Here is a 27,019-nt window from a genome sequence, read left to right on the forward strand (position 1 = left end):
TCAAGCCCACCAGAGTACCCAACCAGCTTGTGCCCACCTAGGCCTGGAATATTTGAAACAGGGAAGTTATGGTTGCCTCTTTGAGGTCACTGAGGATTCTGGGACAATCATGATTTTATTCCTACCTGCCTTCCCCCTCCACCCCACAAATACTTACGTAAGAGTCAGACAGAATGCCCCCCATGTAGCCCCTTTGTCTTCTGTGCCTCAGGGCACAGTCTTAGTCTCGGTCAGGACTGGACAGAGAAAATACCATTCTCTGGTTTCAGCAGCAAAGGAGATCATTGGCTGAGAAAGGCCTGGCTCAGAGGCTGAGGAACTGAGTCGAGAACGGGAATGTTCCTTGAGCTGCAGCTGTAGCCAGATCTGGTGCTAGTGGAACAGGCCAAGCGGGTCAGGAGAACTGGCTCTCGCTGTCCACGCCTCTGACAAGAGGCACTCCGAGTATCAGGACTGGTGAAAATACCTGAAGCCCTCAGATGTCTGTCACAATAGACTGGACCCATCACCTGGACAGCAGACAAGTCATAAAAAATGACTATATATATTTTAAAAGACCTCGCCTTCCTTGAAGGCGTGGCTCAGTTCTGTATCTGCCCTCGCCAGGCCCTTAGACAAAGGGCTTAGGTGCGTCCCTCAGGTGGTCTCCAGGACGGTGGCCTCTAGAGCCAAGGCTTCCGTGGGCTCCTCCTCATAGTCAGACAGGTAGGACTCTAGACTCTGCTTGGCTAGCAACTCCCGCCGGGCCTGCAGCCGCTCACACCGGGGGCAGCGTCCAGACTTGAAGCAAGCTTTGTGGTAACACGCTTTACATTCTAGTCAGGTTGGAAAAGAGGGAGGAGAAAACCATTTGTAATATTCCAGGCTGGAAGCAAACCATCACCACAGCCGCCACTCCCTGGCAGTGGCAGAGCGCGGTGGAGCCGTTCACTCACGCCACACTCTCGCTCACAGAGGGTTCTCAGGTCATACATTCACCGTGTGCCCAGCCTTGCTTGTCTCAATGTTCTAGCCCCCATCCTCACCTTCGCAGGTTCGGCACTTATGTAGCTCAAAAGGAAAGATGACGTCATCCTCATTCTGGCAGAACTCACAGATGAAGCCCTTGGCTTGGCACAGCTGTGGAGAGGGATGGCAGCAAAGTGAGGGACTGGCCCGGAAGGGGTCCACTGTGCATGGTGTAGAGCCTAGACCTGGACTCATGAGCGTGGGACCCAAACCAGGGCTGGGTACCACCACACAAAACTGAAGGTAAGGACAAGAGACACAGGCCGCTGGAGCAGCCCTCAGTGAAAAGGAAAGGGGGAGGGGATGGTAGTGAGAAGAGGGTCCTCAAATCCATAATCCAGTCCTGGTATCTATTTTACCTTGAAACAGGTACCACTACTAATTACGATGAAAGGTAAAGTCATGGATGTGTTCCCAAAACAATACCCTCTAGTCAGGTTAGACTGTCCACTCCATCCCACCCCAAATGGCCCCCACCCTGTCACAGGGTCACAAACTGGGCAGCCGAGATGGGCAGGTCTAAAAGTGTCATTTCTGGATTTCTAGTGTGTTAAACCTATCAAGTTACTCTTGTAAATAGAATTGTAGAAATGCTATCAAATCAGCTATTTCATCGGCCCTCAAATGCTCAAGAGGAAAGGACAGTTCATCCAAGAATCACCTTCATTCCAGAAAAAGAAAAAACAGGCTTACAGGGAGAGCAAACTTCTTGAAACTGTGATAGAAAATAAGAGCCTCTACAGTCTGACCAAAGGTCCTCCCCGAGTGAGGCGGGTCTTCAGTGGAGGCTGCTTAGTCTAGCCCACGGCCAACACCAGAATCAACTCCTGTCCCAATTCCTTCTCTTTTCTCAAGATGGGGTTTTGATCTATAGCCCAGACTCTGAACTCACAGTCCTCCTGGCCCAGCTCCTCAGGGCTTCCTTCTCTAACCTAGAGAAGCCTTCTGCTTTCTCTCAGTGTCAACTGGCGCTAAATGACAGGAAGCCTGCCCCACAGCTCCACAGTGCCAGGCGAGGGCTAGGCTGCGGGGTGGAGCTTGGCCTCCTCACCATGCACCTCTCCACGTGGGCAGCTCCTGCTCTGGTGAGCTCAGCCAGCCGCGGCCCCAGTTCCCCCTTCTTGGTTGCGGTCAGGTCGCTCAGTGAGTACAGGTGGAGATCCTCTGTCAGGTGGCCTGGAACTATGTCAAAGGAATCCAAAAGCCTACAGGAAGTGGGAGAGAGGAAATAAACACTTCATACGGCACATGATGTACAAAAATCCCAGCTCAGCTGGAGAGAGGCTGACAGGGGCACGTGCTGTTCAGGCAGCCCCGGTATTCTGGGCTACCCCAGCTGCCCGTACCACCAAGTGCTTTATGAGCCCTGTCCAGTGAGCTTGGAGAACGGTGTCTGGCCCTGGACCGACATGGCCTAAGAACGGCCATGGCTTCCCACTGACTAGTTTCAGACATCTCTGCAAACTCCTCCGTATGTAAAACAGAGGCAGCTGTTGGGACACGCTCCCCTGGAGACAACAGGGCAGCCGGAGGACGCTGGCCTCCCTCCACAGGAGACTTACTCTTTGGCCAGTCGGCATGTCTTGAACATGTTCTTCATGTGGTACAGCTGAACCCGCAGCAACTGAGGACATTGGGTGGAGAAGTGGAGAGAAGAAGCTGTTGTTAGAAGGGCCAGCCAGCGCCTGCGACGCTCACACAGAGCAGCCAGAGGAGCACTGCCCTCATGCCTGTCGGTCAACAGCCTCAACAACTCACTTCAGAGTGACCTTTGGCCCAGGAGGGCCCTTCTGCTAGGTCAGCAGTCTCATTCAGACACACTTGGCAGCCGCTGAGAACTCTGGGAGTCAAATTCCCAACCCTGCTCTCAGTGAGTGCAGAAACTGTTTTGCTGTCAAGTGCTATGTCTGCAGCCTGAGAGCTGCTGTGAGGCTTGAGAGTCCGGGAGGACAGGAAGCCAGGAACTGTGAGGTGCAGCCCTGTGGTAGAGGGCGTGCAGTACTATGGGTAACAATACAGGGCTCGATCCCCAGCACTGGAAATCAGAAGACAGGAAAGCACAGAGAACATGAGCGGTGACTGTGACAAGCAGTGTGGTGACCTAAGGGAAGTGCACAACAAAGACAGGAGCTAGGAGAGGAGAAACAGGAACTGCTGAGGTCTTACCCGGACTTGATTGAGCAGCTTGACCTTCCTATAGAGGGCGCTATTGATGTCCTGCACGTTGAAGAGAGGGTCGTTCCAGATCTTGATGAGCAGGTCCTTGGAAAAGTTGCTGATGTAGTACTTGCTGAAGTCCCACTTGCGCAGGATGCGGCTGGGGACGGCCATCTGGGCGTTCTCATGGCAGCACTGGCAGAAGTACTTGCCCAGGTACTCACAGTAGCGCAGCCGCTTGATATAATCTAGGAAACGCAGAGGGCCAAAGGCTAGATGTGCGCAGGAGCTGGTGATCATTCAAAAGGCAGGCAGGGAGGGTCGACCACTTCTGGAAAAAACTCGCACAGTGGGATCTATAATTCCTGCACCCCATCCTGGAGGCCACTGAAGAATCCAAAACTGCCAGAGCTAATGAGACCCAGTCTCCAAGAACCTAGCCGCAATGAGCCAATTTCTACAGGATACTGCAGTGTACTGCTCCGTGAGGTAACTCCACCCCCCACCTCCAACTCCTGCCTAGGCCTCACCTCCTGTCCAGGCCTCTCTTTCCTTTCCCCATGTCTGCTCTATCATCTCTTCTGGTTGCTTTAGACAGACGTGGGAGAGGGCAAAGCTCTCAGTCACGATGCGAACTTACCAGGCTCGGTCCGGATGCCACATCCCGCACAGCGGTGATTCTGCTTGGCCACAGCGATCTTCCTTCTACAGAGAGGGGAAGGAGCCAGCGTTAGCAGATGGCAGCTCCACAGGGCTCAGAGGTGTAAAAGGCGAGGGGACAAAGGCACTCATTAAGGATGGAAGAGCTGGGAATTCACCAGCTTCTTTGTAAAGTTGGACAAAACTCATTTCTACTGGCAGAACTAACACAAAGTGAGGGGCTATGAGGTTAGGATTTACTGCGTCAGGCCACGGTGGCGATTCTCCGCAACAGTGCACCACATTTTCTGTACAGACACAAGGAATGAGGACTCATAAATGAGAGGGAACAATGGGAGAGAAAAGCATTTATCTTAAAAAGAGAAGACGTGAGCTCGCGAAGTACTGGGAGGAAGACAACAGTCTGAAATGCTGACTTAAAGTGGGGAGTGGGGAAAGCTGAAGGACAGGGGCTGGACAGATGGCTCAGAGGTTAAGAGCACTGGCTGCTCTTCCAGAGGTCCTGAGTTCAATTCCCAGCAACCACATGGTGCCTCACAACCATCTATAATGTGATCTGATGCCATCTTATGGCCTGTGGATGTATATGCAGGCAGAACACCGTATACATAATAATAAATAAATCTTTAAAAAAAAAAAAAAAGGAACCAACAAACAAAAATAAAATGGGGAGTCTTCCTTCTGTGCTTTTAAATACACAGAACTGTGTGGAAAACACAACCAGAGGCAGAGCGAGAAGGTAAGAAGATCGCTTCTATAGTGCAGAGAGAACAAATCCTTCTGATAAAGGGCATGGCCACTCACGTTGGGGCTGGATGAACATTGAAAATAATCTGAGGCCGGGGTGGAGCCCACTCCAGGTTGCCACGGACACGGATACGCAGCTTGTAGATGTCCGCATGCTGCCCATCGTCTGGTGAGATGGGCAGTGAGTCGGGGATAGGCAGGAGCTGCAGGAGAAAAGGGCATGTGAGCTGGCCTGGAGACTCTATGGCACACACACATGCAGCCCTTCTGGACACAACAGAAGCAGGTGACAAACCATTCAGAATTACCACAGGCTGAGACTTCAACGAACAGATTTAAAAACAAACAAGTAAGCACTCGGGAGGCAGAGGAGCACTCGGGAGGCAGGGGCAGGTGGATCACTGTGAGTTCAAGGCCAGCCTGGTCTACAAAGCTAGTCTAGGACAGCCAAAGCTACACAGAGAAACCCTGTCTCAAAAAGCCAAAAAATAAAAAATAAAATAAAATAAAATAAATAAAAACAAACAAGTACCAGGCTACTAGAAGCAAGAATCCTGAGTTCCAAGAAGCAAAGAGAAACGGCATTTTAGGGCGCTAGTAGCCATTGCTGATGCTGCCCCTACATTTCCCAGCACCTCTACTATGCAAACACACTCATGTCTTAAAAGATTCAACTACAGAGCAAAAAAGTTTGAGCGATTCACTTCCACAGTGTCTTAAAGTTAGTCACACAACATGGGCTTTTCTTCTGTCAAAGAGGACAGTGAAGGAGCGACGGCCAGGGCAAACCCAGGCAAGCAAGCATTCACCCACCCACCCGCCCATTCACTCGGCCACTCAACACACTTGTTACCAGTGGTGTTCCTCAGTAAGGGAAGATATGTAGGCTCATTCTAGACTGGGGCCATGCGAGAAAGGAAAACAAGACCGGAAGGTTCACAGGGAAGAACGGAAAAAGCTACCTTCTGTGGGGCGTCGTGCTCTGGCACCAGCCACTCTAGCTCTGAGGCGGCTGGGAGCTGCATCCCTTCAAACTGCTTCAGAAGCCCCATGGCGACTGCCTCAGCCGATGTGGAGTGTAGGAAGCTATGGGAGCTGCAAAGGGCACAGTTGGGGAGAGCTGAGTACACAAAGCCAGGAAGACTGGACCCAAGACCACATGCGCAAACCTCTCAACTACACGCGGAGTCTGTCCAGTTTCTTTACTCACTGCCAGACACACATGCACTGTGAAATAATGTGCTGTTCTTAATTGTTCTCAGACTACAAACGAGTCCTGATCTCACCTACGAGCATTACGTGGTACTGCAGTTAAGAGTTCTATATTTTAATTAAAATGGACACGACGCCTATTTATAGTGTGACCTTTCTCAACCACGGGCCACAGTCTGGGTTTGTTTCTCCTTGTACCCCAAGGTTACTAACATGAATGAAAAGATACTCACAAGTTCTGGGAGAAGGATGCCTTGCCGTTTGAGACTGTACTCCTCCGGATGTCAGCATCTGCATGGAAACCAGAGATAGGCGGAGCAGGAAGTGAGGAAGGAAGAGGAGCTACGGGAAGCCTCACGGGCGGGTGGGCAGGCGCTGCAGCCGGGCACTAGGGTTAGAGCTGGGTGCTACACTCTGTGCGGGGTACTGAACAGATGAAGCTCTACTTAGAGCCTGTCTCCATCCATGTCACGGGCAGGACAAGTGACACCATGCAGAGCACTGCAAAGGCCAAAGTGGTTACAAACCGAGGGGGAAACACAAACTCAGATTTGGTGTAAGACAGTGAGTGAGAAAAGGAAATCTGCAGGCACACGGGGACGCACTCACTGCTGGCACACAGTATGACTACTGCATCTCCTTCATTCTCCACTCTCAAGCTTTCTTAGCTGATATGCTCGCAAAGCTGGTGTGGTAGGTAGCTCGTGCCTGTAATTCCAGCACTGGAGAGGCGGAGGCAGGGGGATCACGTGCTGCTGACAGCACCTCAAGGTAAGGGCTCTGTCTGGTTCTTTTAGTGAACCATTATCACCCGATATAAAACCTAGATCCTAGAGGGTTTTTTTTATTAAATGCCTGTGGAGCTGGAAACTGTGTCTAGCTACTCACTGTCACCCTGAATGTTAGGTGCTTTCTCTAGCTTTGGAATAAAGTCTTGTGGGACAATTTTACTCCTGTCTGCTGGCTCGGGGAGGGAAACAACTTCTCCATGGCTTGAGACCCCCTGGAGAAGCCTGGTAACCAGCTTTCCACAGGGACTGCTAACATGCCTGCTACTATAGAAATCTCATGTATAATTACAGAAAAATGAGACTTTCCAAAGCATATTTCTTTCTTTTTTGGGGGGGGGTATTCTTTTCAGACATGGTTTCTTGTGTATCCCTGGCTGTTTTGGACTTGCTTTGTAGACCAGGCTGGCCTCAAACTCACAGAGATCCACCTGCCTCTGCTTCACGAGTGCTGGGATTAAAGGCGTGTGCCATTGTGCACAACCCTCCAAAAGCTTATTTCTAGAGACAGGCCTGAGCCTACAGAGACTTCATTGAGCCAAATACTATAGAAGTCATATTCTAGAAAGTTAGTCAGTACCTAACCAAGTCATGGAAAGGCCGTTTGGTAATCTTATTTCTTACTTCCTTTGATGCCCATCAAGAGGACCCTTTATCCATTAAGTAATACTGCACAATGCCCAATCTCCTCTGTCTTGAGTACTCGGGAGAGCACCAGGCTTATATGACATCACTCTGCCCTGGGCTGTGAGTAGCTCAACTGTGTCTCATGCATCAACTGCACATAAATGCTTTTGTGTGTACAACTGGGTTACAGAGCATCTCTGAGAGGAAATGAGATCATGTCTAATTCCTGAGCTTTACAAGTATAACTCAAATAATATTGTTCACAAACTTATGGCCTCAAAGCTACAGGCAGCTTTCAATTTGCTTTCATGGACTATTTATTTGGGGCAGTGGTGGAGATGAGGCTCAGGGCCCGTCTGTGATAGGCAAGAGCGCTAATACTGAGCTGTCTCCCAGCCTTCATTTGCATTTAAAGCATATAAAAACAAGACAGCAACCTTCCCCCCGCCCCCTGCTGGTTAATTACAAAAAGACCATTTTATTTGACAAAAAAAGATACTCACTTATGTCACATTTTCTGTCTGACTTTGAGTCACACAAATCGTACAGATCCCAAAGCATGCTGGTCACCTAGTCTATGGTCACTAGTGTTGGTGGAGAAGAGGGTGAAAATGTCTGGGCAGCAGCAACTAGACCGCCACACGACTGTTGTGTTCTGCACCACTGATTTGGGGATCATAAATGCTACTTGGAGTCAACATTAATCTTGTCTTGTCAAATAACATTTATGATGCTCTCTAGCCAATGAATAACTGGCTAAAATCAATTAAAATTTTTGCAAATTTCATTCTGCTTGGGAGTGATAGGGAAAAATGAAAGAAAATCTCAGACAGATGTCCTTGAATAAGGAGCTAACCAATTTTCATACCATAGGCCAGGTTATAAAAGAAACTGTTACACACTACAGAAGAGGCAGTTGGTAACAGTTGCTAAGGAAACCATCGGCTCCAATGTATATGATAGCGGTCCCATGAGTTTCTATCATCAAGTGACACAGCAGCCATCTCAGCTGGTGTAAGTGAATTCTATGACCTATGATAGTCATACAAAGCCACCTAGGGATATATTTCTCAGGATGCAACTCTGTATTTAAGCAAAGCATTTCATCTTCAAATAAGGAAGTCTTTTTCCCCCTCCTTGTTCTCTTTTCTTTAGAACCTATAATCAAGCTAGATTTAACCTATTATTCCTTTTCACAGATACACAAAAAGGTCAGAGGAGGCATGAGACAAGGGCCTTTTAGCTAACCATAAATACAAGAGTGTGGAGGGCCACACAGGCTTGGGGTAAGGGTCCCCAGAGCAGAGGGTGAGACAGCACTGACAGTAAAGTGGATATACACCCATCAAACATCCTGACTTGACTGAGCCCGTGGGGCATCCTGCTGACGACTAAGCTGCCGTGGGTGGACCACTAGCTGAGCACATTGATATAACCGCACCAAGGTCTAAAACAGTGAGGGAGGAAAGTGCTCTGTAGAGAACAGAAGGAAGTCTTCACCTTCTTAGTAGAGCTTAACACAATTACAAAAACTCTTATTCATGCTTTGAACAAAAACAAATACATATTTAAAGCAAATATATTTTTCCAAGATTATTTATTTGAAGTGCTTTTGGTGTTTTCTATAGAATAAGGCAACTGTTACTACTGACTAGGGAAAGTTATAAAAACAGGAGCTGGCAGCATGGCTCTAGAGGTAAAGGTACCTCTGCCAGCCATGAGGACTTGAGTCAATCCCCAGGATCCACATGGTTGCACTCAGACACCCGCATGCATGCAGTAGCATGTGCCTGTCCTCACACACAAAATAAAAATAAAAACAAAACAATAAAACAATGTCACATCATGGGAGGAAGGTCCTCTATGGAGTGAGAGAAGAAGTGGGTACAATTTTGGCATCTTAGCAAAATCTACACATTTTTAAAACAAAATAAATGAAATTCTGGAAGTTAAATTCAAAATGTACTGGCTATATTGATAATGGTTTCGATTTACTTTCCTTTTAGCAGATAAAGTGACCTTTTGACATATCAGGGGACCCAATGCTGGTGAGTTTTCTATAATTTCTAACTCAAAAAGGAAAATGGTAAAATGGTGAACTATTATTGTTGTTAAAATTTTATTTAAGGGGCTGGAGAAATGGCCCAGCAATTAAGAATACTGGCTGGTCTTCCAGAGGTCCTGAGTTCAATCCCCAGGACCACATACTGGCTCACAATCATCTACAACAGATTCAGTGCTCTCTTCTGGCATTCAGGCTCTAGATGTAGATTAGACCACTCATATACATTAAATAAATAAATAAATAAATCTTTAACAATTATTTAAAAGAGTGGGAGAGAAACAATTGATTATCTTGGACTTTATCCTAGTCAGGGTAGTTGCTATGACAAAACAGCATGGCCAAGACAATTTGGGGAAGAAAGAGTTTATTTCAGTGTAGACTTCCAGGTGACAGTCCATCACTGAGGGAGGACAGGACAGGAACTCAAGCAGGGCAGGGACCTGGAGGCAGGAGCTGATGCAGAGACCACGGAGGAGTGCTCCTCATGGCTTGTTCAGACTGTTTTCTTCTAGAACCCCAGTCTATTAGCCCAGGGATGGAACCACCCTCAATGGGCTGGGTCCTCCCCCATCAATAACTAATTAAGAAAATGCCCTACAGCTGGATCTTAGGGAGGCATTTTCTCAATTTTGAGTTTCCTCCTTTTAGGTAACTCCAACTTGTATCAAACTGACATGAAACTGTCCAGGGCGAACTTGAAACAGATTTTTCTTATCACAAAATACAGTTCATGGGTACTCTTCTTTATATATAGATTAGATTAGATTTCAATTTATTGTGCTTTTGAGCCCCAAGTCTGCTGTGCTTCAAACATGTCTCCTGGATCAGCTGGCATAAGTAAAGCCTTGTCCCTAGAGGCACTGAGAAGATGCTGAGGAGGAAGGAGCTGTCCTGTTGCAGCTGGCTGTGCTTCTATCTAGGCTGGCACTGATACTGCCCAGGGAAGTGTGCCCTCGCAGTGCCAGAGCAGAATGCAATTAGCAGTTGCTCTCACAAATGATTTCCCACAGCACATCTTGGAGAGCTTTATAGTAAATGTTGGGGGCTTAGCTTTTCTCCACTGGCTGTTCCTCCTAGTCCTGCCTGAGTTCTGAGGTAAGGCACTGAGAGTAGCTTCCCACAGGAGGCTCTTGGCATGGCCTTTCCCTATGGAAGGCGCCCACAATGCAACTCAAGGCAGCTCTGTGCTTTGATGCTTCAGAAGCTCCTCTGCCAGGCAGCCTGGATCTCAGACCTGGGGACACGGGCTGGTGCTGCTGCCTTCCAGGCCCCGGGAGAGCGGTTGCCATCTGTAGCAACCCTTCCTGCGTTCTCTCAGGTCCTCTTTATTCCTTAGGTGCTTCTCTCCCATGCCTTCAACTCCCTATTACAGTGTAAAACTCTTAACAGTCAATGCTCCCTATTCAAACTGTCGTGCTATTTTCTGTCTCCTAATTGGACCCAGAAGTCCACATGCAGTGGACTGAAACTCTAAAAAAATCTACAGAAGGAAGAACCGATAAAGCTACAACACAAGAGGACAAAGGTGGGTGGGGGATAAGAACAATAGATTTTTTTTCAAGACAGGGTTACTCTGTGTAGCCCTGGCTGTCCTGGACTCACTTTGTAGACCAGGCTGGCCTCGAACTCACGGAGATCCTCCTGCCTCTGCCTCCTGAGTGCTGGGATCAAAGGCGTGGGTCACTATGCTCGGCTAGAACAACATATCTTGAACCCCAAAATGAAAAGACTATTTAGAATTAGAAGTTTATGAAATCAATTTGGCCGACACCAAATAGCAAACCAATTTGCCAGATACCACAACCAAAAATAGACAGAGACAGAATCAGGGATGCGAGACCATACATCACATACTGTATGATTCCGTTTATATGAAATGCCCAGAAAGGGCATCTCTATAAGAGTGCATGCATTAGTGGTAAACTGAGGCTGGGGTGGGAACAGTTCATGACCACGGACAAATACACAGATCACACTGGAACGAGGAAAATCCACTAAAACTAGATTATAGCAAAGGCTGCTGAACTCAGCAAATTTATCAAATGTTACTGAGTTGTACATTTGTAGTAGGTAAACTTTGTTATGTAAAGTATACTTTAACAGATCTGAGGTTTTTTTGTTTTGTTTGTTTGTTTTTTCCAAGACAGGGTTTCTCTGTGTAGCCCTGGCTGTCCTGGAACTCACTCTGTAGACCAGGCTGGCCTTGAACTCAAGAGATCCACCAGTCTCTGCCTCCTGAGTGCTGGGATTAAAGGTGTATGCCCCACCACTTGGCCAGGTCTGTTTTTTAAATAAATATATGTTAATAGGCATGTATATATTATACATCTATTTTGTGAATAGATTCTCTACATATATGGATATGGATATGCATGTAATCTATTTTATGATTAGATTTTCTACCTCTTTAGGGTTATATTCTTTATTGCCAGAAGAAGTGGATTTGAAGTCCATTTTCTTTATGAACACTCGAATTCATATAGCCTAATTAGTGAGCCATAATCTGAGAAAAGTGATTACATTAATCAGAGGTTTATGCAATATGCAGATTGCTTATCATAATGAACCCATAATATGATACTTCTGTAGAGGAATTTTAATTCAGAACATGGCTGCTCTGGCAAGAGATAACATGGCTGAAATATAAACACGCCTTTAATCCAAGAGACAGAGGCAAGGAGATCTGAGTTCAAGGCCAGCCTGGTAGAGAGCACGTTTCAGGTAAAGAAAAGCTTAGGTGCAGGTGTGATGGCACATGCCTTTAAGCCCAAAGGAAGGTAGTTAGTTTGTAGAAGGAAGCACCCATGTTTGAATATGATGTCTAATGGAGTGGCAGAAAAAGAAAGGATTTGACAGAATTGGATATACCTAACTCTCAAGAGAACAGGGAGGACAGGGAGGCTACTTAAGGAGAGAGAGAGAGGGGGGGTGAGGGAGCAGAGGTAGGCAGTTTTACCGGGACAGTTTTACAGAGAGGTTGAATGAGAGAACAAGCTAACACAGGTGAAGACTATATGAGCCAGAAGATTAGAAAGGATTGCTGGAGTTAGTTTGAGGCTAAGAAGAGCAATTCAGGGGCCAAGAGAAAATCTACATTGTAGTTAGCTGGGAGAGGAGTTTGAGCCAAAACAGCTGAATTGAACAAGCCAGCTCAGAGCTTAGTAAGAACAAGAAAAGGTGAGCTTATTTAAGCAATAAGTCTCAGAGGCTGAAAACATTGTAGGCCTAAATTAGATTGTGTGGAGGCTAGATAGAAGCTTCCAGGACTAGGCCTAGGTTAGCAGACAGAGGCAGTAATCCTTTAAAACAACAATTGAAACAGAGGAATAAAAGTTCCTTTTACACTGTACTTTTTAAAAAGGTGTTATAAATTCTGATAGCCCCCCCACACTTTTTTTTTTTTTTTTTTTTGACAGGGTTTCTCTTGTAGTCCTGGCTGTTCTTGACTGGCTTTGTAGGCCCGGCTGGCCTCGAACTCACAGAGATCCATCCACCTGCCTCTGCCTCCTGAGTCCTGTAATTACAGGTGTGTGCCTGATAGGCCTCCTGATCAAAGAATCTGTGGTGGTTTGAATAAGAATGGCCCCCATACGCTCATCTATTTGAATTCTTAGTTGTCAGGGAGTGGCACTATTTGAAAGGATTAAAAGGGTTAGGAGGGGTGGCCTTGTTGGAGGAAGTATGTCATTGGGGGTGGGCTTTGAGGTTTCAAAAGCCCATGCCAGGCCCAGTGTCTGTCTCTTTGCCTACAGATCAGTATGTGGAACTCTCAGCTACTCCTCCAGTACCATGACTGAATGTCTGCCACCATGCTCCCTGCCCTGATGATAATGAACTAACCTCTGACACTGTAAGCCAGCCCCAATTAAATGCTTTATCTATCTCTTCACAGGCATGGAACAATGCAGTAGCCCCAAAGAATTTTCAATAGTATGGGATGACTTAAGATGACCAAGAGGAAGCATGCCTGAAAACCTCTGGACACTATCAGGGAGATTGCTCCTGAGAGGTATGATATTTTCCAGGAAGGTTTTGACATAAGCCTGAATAAAAACCAGAAACAGACGACGAGTCAAAGGTGGAAAGGAAGCTAGAGAAATGCATTTAAAGTTATATTTTCATAATTAGGAACTTATGTGTACTGAGAACACAAAACTGAAATCATTACTATAAAAGTATTTATTTTTAACTACAAGTATGGATGTGGTCTGCATGTGGCACATTATGCATGTTGGCACAGGTGCCCTGTGAAGCCAGAAAAGAATATGGATGCCCAGGAGCTGGAGTTACAGGTAAAAGTTTGCGTCCTCTAGAGGAGCAGCAAGTGCTCTTTACCACAGGGTCATCTCACTACTTTTGAGAGACATCCGGTTACATTCCTTCCTCCTGGCCTTCCCTGCCCCAACCACTGTGTGGTACAAAACATAGGTGAGTTTCCCTTTTTCATTCTTCTTTAAAGGTCTGATAAAACTCAGCAGTGAATCTGCCTGATCCTGTGCCTTTAGTGTCTGGGACCCTGCTTCTACATTAGCCATGCTGCCTGCTATAGACCTGCTAAGTCCTGTGAGCCCTTTCATTTGACTTTGGCAGGTCATGTGTGTCTAGCAATGTATCTGCTTCTCCTAGATTTCTGAGGTTTTTGCAATTTAAGTTTTCAAAGAATTCACAAATGAGTCCCTGGATTTCACTCATATCTGTTGTAATGGCTCCTTTTTTCCTCTTGAATCTTAATTTGGATCTTCGGGTTAGTTTGACCCAGGGATTCTTTTTTATTTTTTCAGTTTTTAAAAAGTTTTATTTATTTTATGTATGAGTACTCTATTTGCATATACACCTGCATAACAGAAGAGGGCATCAGATCACATTATAGATGGTTGTGAGCTACTGGGAATTGAACTTAGGACCTGTGGAAGAACAGACAGTGCTCTTAACCTCTGAGCCATCTGCCCTGCCCTACCCTGCCCAGCCCAGCCCAGGGTTTCCTAATGTTTTTTCGTTTTTGTTTGTTTTTTTTCTTTTTCCAGACAAGGTTTCACCTTGCAGCACTGGCTGTCCTGATCTGTAGAGCAGGCTGGTCTTGAACTCACAGAGATCCATCTGCCTCTGCCTCTGCCTCTGCCTCTGCCTCTTGAGTGCTGAGATTAAAGCTCTGTGCCACCACTAACACCTGGCTTATTCTTGTCAAATAAACAACTCTTAACTGCTGAGTCTGTCCAGCACCCAGGCTTCTATTTTTTCCTGGCACAGGGTCTCACTATGTAGGCTTGGTTGGCCTGAACTCACTACATAGACCTCAGATGGCCTCAAACTGACAGGAGTCCACCTGACAAGTACTGGAATTAAAGGTGTGGATCATCACACCTGGCCTGAACTTAATAAAGGTAAATTTTAAGAAAGAATTTATTTTTTAATTATGTGGTATGTGTGTGTGCATGTGCAAGTGAGTGCGAGTGTCCATAGAGTCCAGAGTCATTGGATTCCCTGGAGCTGGAGCTGGAGCTGCAGGTGGCTGTGAGGCATCTGACAAGGGTTCTAGTAACAGAACCCGAGTCCTCTGGAAGAGGAATCAGTGTTCTTAAGTGCTGAGCCATCATCTCTCCAGGCCCGGAACTTAAATTCTTAATTTGATTGTTTCTTTCCTAATATAAGCTTTATTATTAAAAAAACCTGGAAATAAAGAAAAATATCAAGCACCAAAATTAACCAGACCCAAAGTGTGTACAACTCAGTGAATTTCTATAGTTAGAATAGGTGTTCAAATAGGAAGATGTGGGGCTTCACATTGGATTTTACTCAGTATGAAATAAATATTAGGCTCTTATCTACCACCAATACCAAAAATCCAAGACAGAACTGTTTTTCTAGTTTTGGCCACTCTATTCTCAACTCTAACCCCACTGGTCACATGACTACCCAATGAGTACAGTTATCCCTGTGGGGAAGATGCAGGGGCTCTGTGAGTCACGTGTAAAAGGGCACCTGAGTATCTGAACTGCTCCTGCAGTAGGTCTGGTGTTTTCCAGTTCTCAGGCCTAGGTCTCACAACCTTGACAAGTATCACAAGGTCAGATATGTGCAGAAGCTGGTGCAGGCGTTCCCACACATGCAGAAGCACACCCACACTTCCGGCATGGCTACCTGAGCACAGTGAGGGCACAGACACTGAGAGTCCACTCTTTGACATGCGAGTCGGGCTAGAGCCTTCACTACCATCTGTGTAATGAGAATTACAAAGGGCCTTCAGTCTTCTGAGAGAGCTGCTGAGGCCGATGACTCCAATAACCACATGTCCTTGGGATGGGGCAGTGACTTCTGCGCAGCCCACGGGCAGGCTTGGGAAATGACTGCTGCTATTTCCCAAAGCTGCCCAGCCCCAAGCCCCTCCTAAAAAGGAGTAAGGGTGCTGTTAGGAAGGCCTGGCCATGTTCCTGACTACTGCGTATGGCGTGGGCACTACTGGCAGCCAGAGACGATGGCGAACACCCCCATCTTCAAGGCTGTGCCCCACCACAAAGGATGACAGGGGCCTGGAAACTGAGAAATTCGCCCAATGGCTGTTTCCTGTAAGGATTTCTGTTCTGAACCAACAGGGAATTAGCTGATTACACACACCCTTGGGGCTCCAAATTGAAACAACAGTTTCCAACAGGAGTCTGCTTTGTGAAAATGGTTAGGGGGAAAAGCCACATACAAACTAAAAGGGGGAATGAGTTTTAAGTGACTGTTATCAAATACATTAAGACCACAAAGAAAACTTTTTAGAGGCCTGGGAAAGTGGTGTGAAATCTGAATTTCTGAGTGGGAAAGAACTCTGGTTACTTGGGGGGTTGGGAGACAACTTGATAAAATATTCTTTATCACATTACGGCGTTGCAATAAAGCGCAGGCTGCTCAGCTCTGGAAGGAGATCAGGCTGACTTTCACCATGGGGAAGTTTGTGAACTGAACTGTTTTGCTGACTTGCTTACTAGTGTTTGTCTCTTTACTGGGATCTGAAGAAATCTATGGTGTGCAGAAACAGGGCTGCTGTAAACAGTGTTCTGCAAGCGTGCCCTGGCCACTTGGAATCAGGGCAGCTGAGCCCCGGCTAGACTCAATGATTCCTGAGACCAAATCTATTGACGTTCCTTCATACGAATGGGGGTGAAGGTCACCAGGCCCCTGCCTGAGAGTTCAGCCTCTCATTTACTCTTGTGGCCCCACCTTTCCCAGCTTCAGATAGTGCTGAACCAGCTGCATGTGGTCTCAGGAGGTGCTAGAATATACAGGAAGGAGGTAGACGTTAGCTGAGGGCGGGACGCCATGCAGCTCTTGAGGCTGGTGTGGTATAATAATAATAATAATAATAATAATAATAATAATAATAATAATAATAATAATATAATAATATAATATAATATAATATATAATAATATATATTATTATTATTATTATTATTATTATTATTATTATTATTATTATTATTATTACAGCCTGTAAGTAAACCAATAAACTCCCTGACTCACCAGGTAGGACTTGAGCCTGTGTCTTTGGTCTGTGGTCAGTTCCCCCTCTGGGATGACTAGTGATGCAAAAGGAACATTAATTAACCTGCTTGACTACAAATGCCTTCCCAGCTGGCAGCCCCTCCCCTCACTGTGCTGATGACGTCACTGCGAGGTGGGATTCTGCCTTCAGACTGCTAACACAGAAATCAAAGCTCTGTTTTGTAAACCTGATTGTTTTCCCTTTGTTCCTTTTGCACATACTTTGGAACAATTTCAATTGCGTTGTGGAGCCCTGGGAAGCATTCTAATTCATGTTGTTTGGCTCAGCCCAAAGTGCTAGAAGGAGGAAAGAGAGCAAGGACTCAAGAGAAAGATATGCACATGAGGACTGAGACTCTTCCTGTCAAGGCTCTTGTGGGCGTGGATTTTAATAGGGTTGTTTTTAGCAGAGTAGCCATCCCTTACAATAGCTAACAGTGCTCCATGATGGGCCGAAATGAAGACCTTCCACTTCAGGGATCACCTAGCCTAAAACCCCAGGCTAAAAGAAACGAGGGATAAGCACGCCCTCCAACCACAGTGTTGCTGCCTACCGTGGACTTCGAGTTCATCAGCACCCTCAGCAGAGCCAGAGTCCGAGAATTGGGTAGAATCACGGGAACTGAACTGGGAGCTGCTGGAGGTGACCCGGAAGCCTGTGATGTGAAAGACCACCATCGTCAGAGACGGGACAAAGGGGCTCTCGCCCTTTTCAATGCCTCAATAAAGAACCCAGACTGTAACAGAAGAAAGCGTACAGAGCCTTGGCTGAGGCTGGCACTTCTTGCTGGTTCATTCATCTTCGGGGAAGTCCATCTGTGAGCCCCGGCCTTAGCTCTTACCCTGGAAACCTATTTTTGGAAGAAAGCTATTTCTGATGTAGGAAACGTGAGTTCTAGCAGTATTCCTAGTCTGGCAAGGGGAAACATCATCATCAACATCAACAACAGTGACACAGACCGCCACAGCACTACCTTCTGACAGCAGAGGGACACTTGGCCTAGGTGCAACACCCCACAGGAAGAGCAGAGGTGAAAGCCTGCAAGGCCCTGAGCTTTGTGAAGCTGTGGAGCCACGCATACAGATGTTCACCGCCTCACTCACTTCCATGCTCAGTCTCCTGGTACGCGGGGAGCAAGTTTCTGGTGCGGATCTGCTGGCGCCGGAGGCGGATCTTCTGTTTCAGTTCCTGGATCTCTCTGTCACTGTCTTCCTCCTCTACTTCCTCCTCTTCTAGACACTGGCTCATCATGTTGCACTTCATCAGCTCGATGGCGGCAATCAGGGACTCCGAGATGCTGAAGTGGGCGTTCTCCTGGAGGAAGGAAGTGGCTGGTCAGGGGGCTACAGGTGTGGACACCTTGCTGAGTATGGTGTGGGAAATGCACGTGTCTGCTTATGGAACGCAGACAGGCAGGTGGCCTGTCCTACAGTCTCTCTGCTTTACGCTGGCCATGACTGTCTCCTCACCTGTTCATTTTTGGCATGAAAATGAGAAGAGAATCTCAGCTGCCAGCTCAAGGTCTCAGTGCCAACCTCAGTGCCCTGTGCTCCGCCCAACACAATAAAAGTAACTATAGTTAAGGAAAAAAAAAATTGCAAGTACAGGGCACATTGGTGGGAAAGGAACTGCTTGAAAAAAAGATGTGGGGCTGGAGAGATGGCTCAGAGGTTAAGAGCACTGACTGCTCTTCTAGAGGTTCTGAGTTCAATTCCCAGCAACCACATGGTGGCTCACAACCATCTACAATGTGATCTGATGCCCTCTTCTGTCTTGCAGGTGTACACGTAGGTAGAGCACTGTATACATAATAAATAAATAAATCTTTTAATAAAAAAATAAAGAAAAAGATGTGGTTCACAGACCAGGCACAGCAGGTGATGAAAAACATTAGTTCCTTAAAGAAGGTAGGCATGAAACAGCATCTCTGATCCAGAGGCGAGTATTTACACACAAAGGGACCACCTCCGCCACCCTAACATTCAGGTGCCTGGCTGCAAACATTCCCACCATTGAGGCCACTATAGAGAAAACGCAACTGGCAACATCATTGTGGCACTTAAACCAGCTGCACATGGTCTGACTAGCTGAAGCTCTGCCCGGTGCACGATGGGAGAGGACATCTCCAGACCTTTTAGAGAATTCTGATGACATGGCTTCTAAGAATGAAGCAAACTGAACTGAGTCACCCCCTGAAGGAGATAAAACTTGGGAGTTTTACCAGCTGCTGTTTTCTCTTATGACTGCTTTTAAAAACTACTAAAGCTGGGTTGATGGGTTGATGTCACGTACCTGTAGTCTCAGCCAGGCAGAGGGCAGAGACAGGAGGAGCCTAAGGTCTGAGGCTAGCCTGGGCTGCATAGTAAAACCCTTCCTAAAACTCAGCAACAAAATGTTGTTTATAGCTGGATCAAATCTGTGTCTGTATTTTTAGGCCCATGGGACACTGCAGTTCTTTTCAGATATGGCTGGTAGACGGTTCACTCTTTGCCACTAATTAAGCTGATGAAGCCAAGCTAATGAAGGGCGAGAACAAGGCAGGAATTCCAAGCAGAGTCCTTTTCCAGAGTCATATACCCATACACACAGTAGTAAGGTAAATATCATGTCTCAAGCTAACAGTTGTTATTTGCACATATTTGAGCTCAGGAATAAATACATGGGTGGTGGTGGTACATGCCTTTAATCCCAGTATGTGGGAGGTGGAGGCAGGGGACATCTGAGTTCAAGACCAGTTTGCTTTACTGAGTGAGTTCCAGGACAGCCAGGGCAACACAGAGAAACCCTGTCAGGAAAAACCAAAAAGAATTTAATTCTGGAAGAAGTATTTATATGGTCATAGGGTCAAAGACCAATAATCCTGTGACTACAATTCAGTGTTTCTGTGTAGGGCAGCACTGGACTGAGGACTAGCATAAACTCCTGAGACGTTTTCCACTCAGACTGAGCGTGCTCACTGCAGGTCACAGGTACTGCCGTGTACTTAGGATCTCATTGGAACAGTGGCGGCAGCAGTGGCCGTCAGGCCAGACCCCCACTGAATGCGCTCCTCATCTGGCCCTTAGACACCTCACCTTTTCCAGGTCTGCACAGCTGCCGAAGTCTTGCTCTGAGAGGTAACTGATGAGGGACTGTCCTTCGGATGGCCTTCTCAACATGCCTTCTCCTGAGCACAGGTACTGACCACCCTCTGTGGGAATTGGAGCGTAGATATAAATTTCCAGACTTGAAATGAAATCCTGTAACAACCACACTCCCTCAAGAAGTCTGCCGATTTTACCACTAAAGGTGCTCTCAACTCTTCCCGGGTAGACTGGATCAGAACTTGGATAGAAGATGTCTACCTTCTAATGACATCACTTAAACTCTCAGAGTCTCCGAGCACCAAACCTCTTGGATGGAGAATGGTGGAATAAATGTAGAGATCCTAGAGACAATCCCTTTACTATCTAAATTTATGTGAAATAAACTGTCCTCCCTACTCCACTAAGAAGGGAAAGAGAATTAGCTCAGTGCTGAGCGTTGGGAAAGGACAGGAATGCCCCCACCTGCGAATGGTTCCCACGTGTGACGTGTCTTCTGGGAATTACCCAAGACCCACAGTCAAGGCTCGCACCCATTCCGGCTACCATCACACATGATACGCTGGACACACATGGCAGCACCCAGAGCACAAGAGAGGGTGGAGCCCTAGGTCACTGAGGACCACAGGAAGTGGAATCTTAGTGTTGAAGGTGACAGAAGGACAGGTGAGAGAGAGCACACAGGGTCCTCCACAGAGAGAGACGAGCTCCACAGAGAGAGACGAGCTCCACAGCTCAGAGCTAGGCAGGCACAAGGAGAGAGCAGAGCAAGACAGAGTCTCAGCCCAAGCCTTCCTACTGCTCGCTCACCATATTCCATGCCCTCAGAGCTGCGGGCGCTGACTGCACTGCTCTGGCTAGAGGAGGGACCCAGTCTCTCAAGTTCAACTTACAGCAAAAGTCTAGTGTCGGTGGCCACACCAGTTAATAAAACACACATACAAGAGAGTAGCAAATATACTCCCAACCCTTGAGTCCAACATTTAACCCTCTCATTTCCAAAGCCTTCAGAAACAGGAAAGAGGTGGCATACGAATGGCACACAGGCTAAGACTACAGAACACCTGAAGGAGATAGGCTACGGGGAAAGAGGCGGGGCAACTCAAAGGTGAAAAACAAATCAAAATGGGGTTTGGTTCCCCTTTCTTCCATCTTCCAAACAAATGTTACAAAAGTACCAGCTAATCACCAACTTCCTGACAAACTAGTTTTAAAAACAGTTTTCAGGTAGTAAAATAAACTTTCCCAGTACCTTGATACTATGTTTTAAAACAGCTTCAGAAAATTTACATTGGCTAATGAAAATGCAACTCAGAGAAGTTGCAGCATCAAGTCAATTCTGGAGAAGCCAAGGATGGCGGCTTCAAAACCAGGGGATTTAGTCACCAGAGAAAAGGAGAGACTTCAAGAGAAGGCTGACGCTGAGCCTGCTGACACACACACCTGTGATCCCAGCTCTTGCAAAGTCAAAGAAGGATCACATGAGTTCTGAGGCTGGGCCTGGTTACACAGTGAATTCAAGTCTAGAGTGGACCACATAGAAAAATCTTGTCTCAAAAGCAAGAGGGATGGAGAGGTTGGCAAAGAGGTCAAAAGACATGAGAAACTGACATTCAAAAGTAAATTTAAAAATGTCAGCCAGGTGGTAGTGGTAGATGCCTTTAATCCCAGCACTCTGGAGGCAGAGGCAGGTAGATCTCTGAGTTGGAGGAGAGCCTGGTCTACAGAGTGAGATCTAGGAACAGCCTACAGACTACACAGAGAAACCCTGTCTCGAAAAACTGAACAAAATGTCTAGTGCCGCAGTAAGAAAAGCAGTGGATGCCTGCCTGAGGCATGAGCAGCATGCTCTGGAAGAGGAGACGATTAAACACAGATCCAGCTGTTTCCCCGTTGATAATGCCAAGTTGTCAGCTGCTACACACACACACACACACAGTAATTTTGTATTCCTCTTATGGCTTTAGCAGTAGGCTCTGCTTCTGTCTATTGAACTAATGAAAAGCCAACAGTCATCATGATACCTGGATAAGAAACAATGGAAGAGATGGTTCAATTCCTACCCAGACGTCACACCACAGCCTGTAACACCATCGCGTTCTTTGGCTATGTGAGCTGCCGGGGGGCCCCTGCACTGAGTTCACCACCTCCTAAGGGTGCCCATTAACTGACTAAGCATTTCCTTCCACTCACTCAAAGTGTGTCTTCTCTCAGGTTCTCACCTCCTCAAGGTTCTGCTGACTTTCGTCTTTAATTTTCTCTTATCCAAGGTAACATGCCAGTGACTCCTCCATCCCGGGGAGGTTGTGGCCCCAGTCCTCCCTCTAACACATACCCACACATTACTAACTCCATCGCGACAGTACTCCAAACTGAACACAAATCTCAGCTTGAAAACCACCATGAGAGAGGAAAAAGAAAAGAAACAGACTTACTAGGAAAATGTTCGTGGCTGGTGGGAGGGGGGGGGTTCAGGTGCACAAGGGAATGAAGACTGGTGAGAGGAAAAGAAACAGGGACTCCTAAACAGGCAAAAATCATGCAAGTACATCCAAGACCACACAAAAAGAATGAAACATGTTCTGGTGTTAAGTCAAGGAAAATCATCTACAGTAAGTCTTCCGTTCAGAGACACCTGCCTGCACTGACCCGTCATGAGGCCTTAGGCAGACAGCAGGCCTCAGTTTCACCCCTGGGCAAGGCAGAATTGCTCTATCTTGACTATGGCTTCCAGGAGCTGTCGGTAGAATGACTAAGGCATTTGGAAGCATGTTTAGGGTACAACATGTCTCATGGGAGATACCGGAATCCTGTTCCAGATAGGTCCTAGCACTGGAACAGGATCAAACTAGCCAGACTTGATTTGACACCAGACTGGAAAAAGGAGGTTTTGAACTGAGCGAGGTGGTCACAGAGGGACAGGAGGTGGGGGACTGGCTCCCAAACCTGCAATGGGATCTTCAACTATAATGGTGATATTCCTGGGGCCTCCTGCAGGTAAACAGGTACAAAGTAGAATCCAGACAGAACAAACACGGTTAGAGAAAGAGGGGGAGGGGGAACCCAAACAAACCCCGTGACTTTTACCTGGCAGAAGCGGTGACATTAACTCCCAAGAGGGAGCACCTGGGCTGAAGGAGGGGCGGCGGGGACGAGCAGCTACAAACCCCATGCTCAGACCCTTCTGCACAGGTCTTCTCTGGCTCCCTTTTCCCATGCAGGTTACCATGGTTTCTGGAATCCGCACAGATTCAAGAATGGAGCCAGGCAGGCTGGGAATGTCGCTCTGTAGAGCTTTGGCCCAGCAGGAATTAGGCCCTGGGTTCAATCTGAAGGCCACTTTTTCAAAAAGCAGTGGGAGGTCAGGGCAGGGCAGTTTTGTGTGTCAAAGGCCAGTGCCCTCATGCAGAGCAGACACCAGAGCTGCAGCACATGGGACTTGAGGGTTCACTCCAACATTCTACATGTAAGACAGTTCATAGAAAGAGGCTCTGACTTTGGAGATTTTTCTCCTAAGGAGTCCAAAAGAATCATGTTAAATTCTCAAAGGAAAACAGAGAAAGAAAGTTTGTTATTCAGGTCTTAGTTGAGGCCCTGAGTTTTCATCTTTCTAGAAACTAGAGATTGCCAAGGGCAGCTCCAGTTGCCAAAGGGAATCTTTCTTTTGTCTCATTAACCACTTCCTATTTTATTTTTGTATTTTGTATCTGGGGCTTTTCTAACCTATAACGGCTTTGAGTACAAAAATTAGTGTTAGGCTTACTGTAAAGGAGATTCTACTACAAATGATAGCAGAGCAAAGCCTACAGACACTAATTACCCAGGGAAGATGGGGGCAGCATGATGCAGAAGCAACAACACTCACCTTCCTCATCTAGGTTTATTCCTATCATTGGCTAGCTCTGTGTGTGTGTGTGTGTGTGTGTGTGTGTGTGTGTGTGTGTGTAGGGCAAAGGCCCTTACCTGACTACAGTCACCCATCTACTTTGTCCAGGGTCCCACGGCCCACCCATACTCACTACTGTAATTAGGAAACTCTAACAGTACTCTGCTTCAGTGTTACATCCTGTCCAAAGTTCTCAGGAATACAAGAGAAGGGATGTAACAGGACCATCTGCAATCTCTTTAAGACTCTTGTCTGGGAGAGTCAGTAAACATTCAGTTAAAACTGCAATGCTTGCTGGGTATGGTGGCGCACACCTTTAATCCCGCACTCGGGAGGCAGAGGCAGGCCTCTGTTTGAGGCCAACCTGGTCTACAAAGTGAGTCCAGGACAGCCAAGGCTACACAGAGAAACCCTGTCTTGAAAAAACAACAACAACAACAACAAAACTGCGATGTTCATACTATTTGGATGCTAAGGAGCCAGGGAAGCATTTAGTAATTAGCATCCTGTAAAAGAAGGCATACAACATACTTGCGTGATTTCAGTACTACACGCTAAATGACAGAGCACAGTAACCTGTCATCCAGAAATGGTTCTCTCTCTGACATCTGAAAAGCCTCGGGGCAAGCCCTCCCTCCATCCCTGAATTTGGGGATGAGGGTGGGTGTTGGGGGAACACTGCTAACAGCAGCTGGTGCTCATCTTTACCTGCGGCTCCTCTGGAGGCGATGTTGGTATCCGAATGGGAGCGAATGTGGCTCTTCTTTGACCCGTTGGTGACAGGGCCTGTCTGCCCTTCTGAGAAGCTGGACCTGCGAAGGACACTGCCTGGCTGGCTCTGCCTACCCGCCTCTTGGTCCCCTAGAGAAGAGGCGGCAGAATCCGGCTTTTGAGAGCTACTGGAGGAGAACAAGTGTGAGGAGCTGCTGCTACTCTCGGCATTGCTGCTGTGACTCTGACAACTGGCAGTCCGGCCGTGGGGGTCTGGGTTGCCGATGGCCAGGTACTCGGGTCCCTCACTGGCATCACTTGGGGAGTCGTTTTGGCTGCTGACCCAGGATACCTCTATGGGGCTAGTCAGAGTGCTGGAGCTCATTTCATGGGGGGTCAGTGGGGAATCCTGGGTTAGGGCCGAGTCTGGAAGTAGTGGAGCTTTGGCGGTCTGAGGCTCTGCTGGTAAGAGGGGCTCTCTGTCTTCTTGAGGTTTCCAGGAAGGGCCAGAGAGTGAAAAGGAAGTAGATCTTCTCTCTGAGATATAAAAAAGGTAAGGGAGAGAAAGGTGAGCTGGAGTTCTATAGCATGCACACAGGCCCACAGGTAAGGGTGCTCAGGGTGCATGTCGCTCAGAAGAGGTCAGTTGAAAGTAAAGCAACGGTTTAGAAGCAGCTATGGTGAGGGCATGGCCCATGAGCTAGAGGCTTTGTTGCCTCTCAGCATGACTCCCCAACTGAAAAAACGAGAGAAATCATGAGACTAGCAACCTCAGGGGACTGTTTCAAAGATCAAATGAGGTAATACCTACAAATTGATTCTACCAGAGCCCAGCATGGTGCAGGCACTCTAAAAATGCTAGCAACTGAAGACCTATTTGCAACGTAAAGCAGAAGCTCAGCAGCCGCTGAAAGCATCTTTGCTCTGTTACTCCAATAATGCTACAGAATTGTCCCAGGCTGGCTGCTAGATAACTCTGTGCTGCTTTGTGAGGAGAGTCTCACTCTGTGGCCCTGGGTACCCCTGAGCTTGAAACAGTCTTCGGGCACCACCACACTGCTGCCATGTGTCTTTTTATGATGCCCATTACGAGGACATGAGGTTTGATAACTTCTACCAGCCCAAACCTCAATTCCCAGTCCGTGGTCACTCTCAAAGGCTTTCTGCTTTCCAGATACATGAAGATACATGTAAGGACTGCCCATTTCCACGCCTACGCCTAACCACACATGTTCAAGGTCAGCCTGGGCAACCTAGTAAAACTCTACCTCAGTAAACAGAATGAACAAGTGAGCAAAGAAAAAAGAAAAGAAGAAAGGAAGGAAGAAAGGGATTTAAAAAAAAAAAAGAAGCAGGTTCTGGCCCACAAGCACTCACAGAACACATGCGGTAATTCTACATCATCCCCCATACCTGAGCTGTGGTTGGGCACGGACTGGTGAAGGCTGGAGGAGGACCCGAAGCAGGAATGCTGAGCACAGCTGGTTGGAGGGGTGTATGTGGAGCCGGGCAGAGCTGTCAGGCTCTGGCTCTTTGTAGCCAGCAGTGGGCTCTCGTGCTTTCTGGCAAACTGAAACAAAAGGAGGCATGTCAGAATAGAGCACAGAGGCCCTCGGAGGAGGGACACCGTTACTGTTGGAGCCGCGGATGGAGGCTAGTCTTTGGCACTACACCTGGACCACAGCTACGCTCTACCACAGTAGACAGCGTTGGGACTGTGAAGTGCTGCTGCGCTCCACAGCTTCTGTCCTAGGGCGACAGAGAACTTAGGACTGGGGAACTGGGAAGATGGCTCTGAAGCATGATGGCTGGAATTCACAGCCCCTGTATCACCATTGCAAACTCCAGGCGGGCATGGCAGCCTGCATGGGAAGCACACAGGATCTCAGCAGCAGGCTGGCTGCTTACATTAGCTGTCTCAGCAAACTCTGGGTTCATCTAGAGACCCCACCCCAGGATATAAGATAGAGAGCAACCATGGAAGGCACACCCAACACCAGTCTGGTCTCCACATGCAGACACAGACACAGAAATGCATGTGCACCTGCATGCACAGGTATACCCACCCACGGGAACAGGTACACAAACATGTATATACACCACACATAAATACATGCCAGAAAGTATGCATGAGGAATCAAAAGTCAGATAGAGTGGTGGTCTAAGACATACGTGTCACTTACAAGCATCTGACCTAGGCTTTGGGCGAGAAGGCAAGTGTGTGTTTCAGTGACTCTTTTCTTTTTTACTTTTTAGACAGGGCCTTGCTGTGTCACCTTGGCTGGCATGATGCAGCTCAGACTGTCCCACCCTCAGACTTGTGTCTATCCTCCTGCCTCTCAGACTCCCAAGCGCTGGAATCACAACAGCGAGTTACCATGCTAGCCCTGGGCCTTAGTGACTCGACTTCTTCTTTTCTGCTTGTGCTTAGGATGTATGTTCATATCTATTCATGTGTACTCAGAGGTGCACGAACATGTAGAAGGCACTGGGTGTCTTCCTCTATCAGTCACCACCATCTTTTTGAGACTGGGACTCTCACTGAACC

General features: G+C 47.3%; 1 protein-coding gene across 6 annotated transcripts in view; it reads right to left on the reverse strand.

Moving 5' to 3' along the window:
* Positions 1-542: 542 nt before the first annotated feature.
* Rubcn (rubicon autophagy regulator) overlaps positions 543-27,019 on the reverse strand; it is a 61,630-nt gene continuing 35,153 nt past the window's right edge. For 2 of the 6 annotated variants that reach the window (XM_051149799.1, XM_051149796.1), the window contains exons 6-20: positions 25,885-26,041; positions 24,469-25,008; positions 22,821-22,865; positions 19,866-19,981; positions 17,895-18,105; positions 17,345-17,446; positions 6,018-6,075; positions 5,535-5,667; positions 4,630-4,775; positions 3,806-3,870; positions 3,175-3,413; positions 2,571-2,632; positions 2,060-2,213; positions 1,026-1,119; positions 543-815 (exon numbers count right to left, since the gene is read on the reverse strand). In XM_051149799.1, coding sequence (XP_051005756.1) covers positions 637-815; positions 1,026-1,119; positions 2,060-2,213; positions 2,571-2,632; positions 3,175-3,413; positions 3,806-3,870; positions 4,630-4,775; positions 5,535-5,667; positions 6,018-6,075; positions 17,345-17,446; positions 17,895-18,105; positions 19,866-19,981; positions 22,821-22,865; positions 24,469-25,008; positions 25,885-26,041 — 2,301 coding nt within the window. In that variant the 3' untranslated portion in view covers positions 543-636. Of the gene's footprint in view, positions 816-1,025; positions 1,120-1,940; positions 2,214-2,570; positions 2,633-3,174; positions 3,414-3,805; positions 3,871-4,629; positions 4,776-5,534; positions 5,668-6,017; positions 6,076-15,402; positions 15,478-17,344; positions 17,447-17,894; positions 18,106-19,865; positions 19,982-22,820; positions 22,866-24,468; positions 25,009-25,884; positions 26,042-27,019 lie in introns of those variants that run through there. The other 4 variants (XM_051149802.1, XM_051149798.1, XM_051149797.1 and 1 more) reach the window with 4 other exon arrangements.

Source organism: Acomys russatus, chromosome 8 (genome assembly GCF_903995435.1).
Source record: "Acomys russatus chromosome 8, mAcoRus1.1, whole genome shotgun sequence".
NCBI lineage: Eukaryota > Metazoa > Chordata > Mammalia > Rodentia > Muridae > Acomys > Acomys russatus.